Below are 3,921 nucleotides of genomic sequence, written 5' to 3' on the forward strand. Positions count from 1 at the left end.
TATATATATATATATATATATATATATATATATATATATATATATATATGGCGTTACTGCAAAAATATTTTTTGCATCAATTGCCTTGTTTTGTTATATGACACATAGCATCAAACTGACATTCTTCATCGCGATCTGGATATATCGCTTTCATAATATTTAATGGACATGGCATGTCTTTCGGACAACCTGGTAAATATACCGGTCGTTCCTGAAGCATGAATAAGACACTGGGTCCGTAATATTCGCAACTAAAATGAGAATAATTAGATAATTATGTATACGACAATACAAAACATATATTATGTAATATGTATAATTTTAATAATTTAAAAAAACATACTCATACAAAACAAATGCTATGTTAGTTGCAAATGTATCAATAATACTACTTCTCCAAGCTCTTTTATCTTCCTTCTTGCGTAATACGAAGGAGTCATGCATTAAAGGATGCGAATCTTTGGCTAATCCAAGTAAGGCTATTAATTTTAAAATTGTGCCGGAATGTGTAAAATAAGCTGTTGTCACTGTCGCTTCATTAGATCTGAGAAATAATAACATTCTTATAATATATTGGACTGTGTTCAAACTTTATCCGGATGCACCCATGTATTATTTTATCTTTGATAATACATAGATGAATCTAGGTGAGGTTTCTGAACGCAATTTTACATTAACAATTGAATTATATTTAATTGGCAAGATTTACAATTAGACAAAATGATTCCACAAATGTTTAGAATAAAGCTATATCAAAATTGCAATCTTATATTTATGAACTAAATATTATTGATTAAAGTTTTTTCTTTAATTAATGAAAATCTCTGATATGTAAGCAAAAATATTTTAAAAGATTAAAGCATCCTCCTGTTTTTGTCATTTTTATTGAAAGATGCAGTAAGAAAAACACAAAAACTTTATTAGATTGATTATTGCAATGTATATAAATCTGCATACCCAAAGAAATCAAACATATCTTTTAAGACAGCGCACGCTTGCTCATAAGTCAATGGATAGCCATATCCATCGATCCAATAGAATTCTAGATCTTCTACGTATTCAAAGATCTATAAATAATGAATTTAGAATTGAATGCATAATGAAATTTTTATCCATATAAAAAACTATTTTATTTTATTTTAATTTAAATCTTACTTTGAAATCATTTGATGAAAATATTTTACACCAGGGAGATATTATACTTCGATTTAAAGCAGTTTCAAAAGCACATGTTGTGTACATTAAATTTACAGTTTCTGAAATATCAATTGTATATAACAATTGACATATATAAATATTAGCAGCAATTAATTGATATTTATTTAATTTATACATATATTTAATAATATATTTAATAAATACTAACCATAATCAATATTGAGACCAATGCGCTTCTTAATATTGTCTAACATATTTCTAACAATTTTGCTATCCAAAAATTTCATTTTCTCTAGTTTTGCACCTAAATTCTTGTCAACTTCTTGGCGCCAGCGAGGACAAGCTTTATAAAACTAGGAACACAGAATAATCATGTACCTAAAGAACTAAAAAAATTAGGAGCAGAGTAAATTGCCTGAGAATTTAAAAATAATGAAATCTTACTCTTATCACTCGATCTCGATATACTGGTAATGGATACCAAACATTTTTGCTATTATGCCAACCGAATAAACCAACAGCAAAATGTCTTGCACTCTCTTCTGTACGTTGTGTAGCAGTGAATCTAAACTGAAATTCAACTAGTGATGAAGGAAGAAATATAGAATATGTATCTAATACATTTGGATTTTTCGTTCTACATACTTTATATGTTTGATTGTTAAAAGTTTCTGGCATTAGAGATGGAAATCTTGCCTGATATCTTTCTCCAAGATCAATCATTTCATTTTCTCCTTCTACTGCCAATTTCATCATGTTTCCTTGAGTAAATGATAGTTTCCATTTTTTAAACAAAGCTGCTTCATCAGCTGACAAATTTGTTGCTCCGTTCTTATAATTTTTTAATATTACATGTTGCAGCTCTGGTAAGTCTTCTATCATACGAGGTATGTACTTCTTGCCTGGATATCGAGTTCCATGACGAAAAATCAACCAAATCTTTTTCTCCACACAATCTGTAGATCAAATGATAATAAATACATATTAAGAGCTTTACGTATGCATCAAAAATATTAATGATATTGCAATACCTGGATATTCTAATATTGATTCATCATAATTAGCTACACATCTATAAGGAGTTTTCGAGCCTAATTTACATCTGTAACTGTCATTATGCTTGGAATAATCAGAAGCAAGAAAAATATCTGCTATCATACAAAATATAAGAATTTTAGTAAATAATTTCCAAAGCATTCCGAAGTCTTATAGCGTCATGTCACAGTCCACCAATATATTAAATATATATATATATGTACTTTTTTCTTAATTATTTAACATAATACATTCTAATATAATAGTTTCTTTTATCTGCAATAAAAGCATTTTGTCAGTGATAACTTCGTCATAACAACGACTATATATATATATATATATACACACACCACGTAACATACACATTGCTTAAACTTTTTCGAATACCGTGTAGAGTATGACGTCAGTGCATCATAGATTTTTTTTCTCTCACACATGTGATTCTATTTCACTCCAAGTGCAGAAAATATAGTGTAGCTGAATTTATTGTTTATTTCTCTTTTTCAATCCAACTACAATCGTTTATTGCGCTGCACTGCGCAGATGTGAATTGAAATGCTAAAGAGGCTAAAGAGTGAGGTTATTTATTAGTTTCTTCTGAAAAATCTAATAGAATAAATAGAATTAACTAGAAGTATATGAAAGTAAATGCGATTTTTATTGAACGGTAGTGCAGTTGTTATTGTCTAATGTAATCATAGGAAAAGTAAGACGAAATTTGTTCTCTGTGATGTTCTATATTTTGCAACACAAACTACAGTATTTAACAATTTGTTACAGGTATATACAAAATATTCTTGCACTAAACGAATGCAAGCCAAAGTACCGATGAATTCAAATTTAAGATATTAACAGTCAAATAATTATTCTGTAGTTCAAGCATCGTTGAAAGTAATTTTTTTTGTTTACTAAATTTATATAAATTTTTTTATTAATTATGATAAATTAATATTACATTAATAATTATCTTAATAGCTCATATTATATGTAGCTTTACATTTAAATAAATGTGTATTAACATTAAATTTTATTAACTTAGATTAATCTTTGATAATATGATTAGATGGGGAAAAAAAGAAATATTCAACCTGCACCAATAACGCCAGGACGGATAAAAGTAGAAATAAAAAATGAAATAGGTAATGATGTATAAAACAGCAAATTATTGTAAGTTATGTTGATATATTAAATATTATAAAATTGATTATGTTTATATAGGAGATAGTGATGTTCTTGTAGCAAGAGATCGTTTAAAAGGTGCTCTTCGAGAATTATTACATCATAGTGACACTGGTTCATCAGCAGAATCAGATGACAGTCCTATTTCGGATTATAAACATCCCATGAAAAAAATGTAAATCTCAAAATCCTTTTATAATTACGTTAAGACAACATTATTCGAGATAAACTAATTTTTCAGTAATTGTGACATTTAGGACAAAGTCTATGAATATTCCACGGAGAATCAGACGTCGTCGGCCAATACAGACTGACACAGCATTCCATCATACATATGTGATGAAATTATTTGATCGTAGTGTCGATTTAGCTCAATTTCAAGAAGACACACCACTGTATCCAATATGTCGTGCTTGGATGGCCAATCAACCGAGAAATCCTCATTTGGCGCCTAAGTGAGTAAAATTATTTAGATACTATTTATTTCACTGATATAATATTTGTGTTTTGATATATATATATATATATATATATATATATATATATATA

General features: G+C 28.0%; 2 protein-coding genes across 2 annotated transcripts; one reads left to right on the forward strand and one right to left on the reverse strand.

The window, feature by feature from the left end:
* Nucleotides 1–76: 76 nt before the first annotated feature.
* On the reverse strand, nucleotides 77–2,355 carry LOC105620717 (multiple inositol polyphosphate phosphatase 1). The gene is made up of 8 exons (XM_012202210.1): nucleotides 2,190–2,355; nucleotides 1,804–2,114; nucleotides 1,603–1,728; nucleotides 1,367–1,511; nucleotides 1,156–1,256; nucleotides 958–1,067; nucleotides 344–544; nucleotides 77–251 (listed from the first exon to the last, which is right to left on the reverse strand). The coding sequence occupies exons 1-8, from the start codon at nucleotides 2,353–2,355 to the stop codon at nucleotides 77–79; spliced, it is 1,335 nt and encodes a 444-aa protein (XP_012057600.1).
* Nucleotides 2,356–3,256: 901 nt separating this feature from the next.
* LOC105620718 (protein lin-37 homolog) lies at nucleotides 3,257–3,831 on the forward strand. Its single transcript, XM_012202211.1, has 3 exons — nucleotides 3,257–3,332; nucleotides 3,412–3,547; nucleotides 3,630–3,831. Exons 1-3 carry the CDS (start codon nucleotides 3,257–3,259, stop codon nucleotides 3,829–3,831), a joined length of 414 nt encoding a protein of 137 aa, XP_012057601.1.
* Nucleotides 3,832–3,921: the final 90 nt, after the last annotated feature.

The sequence above is a fragment of the Atta cephalotes genome, assembly GCF_000143395.1.
Source record: "Atta cephalotes unplaced genomic scaffold scaffold00028, whole genome shotgun sequence".
NCBI lineage: Eukaryota > Metazoa > Arthropoda > Insecta > Hymenoptera > Formicidae > Atta > Atta cephalotes.

Coding starts and splice junctions, on each gene's coding strand:
- LOC105620717 (XM_012202210.1), bottom strand. CDS start 2,355: ATGCTTTGGAAATTATTTACTAAAATTCTTATATTTTGTATGATAGCA. Junction 1,512..1,602: donor ATCGAGATCGAGTGATAAGA/GTAAGATTTCAT, acceptor CTGTGTTCCTAG/TTTTATAAAGCTTGTCCTCG. Junction 545..957: donor GATATGTTTGATTTCTTTGG/GTATGCAGATTT, acceptor ATTATTTCTCAG/ATCTAATGAAGCGACAGTGA.
- LOC105620718 (XM_012202211.1), top strand. CDS start 3,257: ATGGGGAAAAAAAGAAATATTCAACCTGCACCAATAACGCCAGGACGG. Junction 3,333..3,411: donor AGAAATAAAAAATGAAATAG/GTAATGATGTAT, acceptor ATGTTTATATAG/GAGATAGTGATGTTCTTGTA. Junction 3,548..3,629: donor AAACATCCCATGAAAAAAAT/GTAAATCTCAAA, acceptor TGTGACATTTAG/GACAAAGTCTATGAATATTC.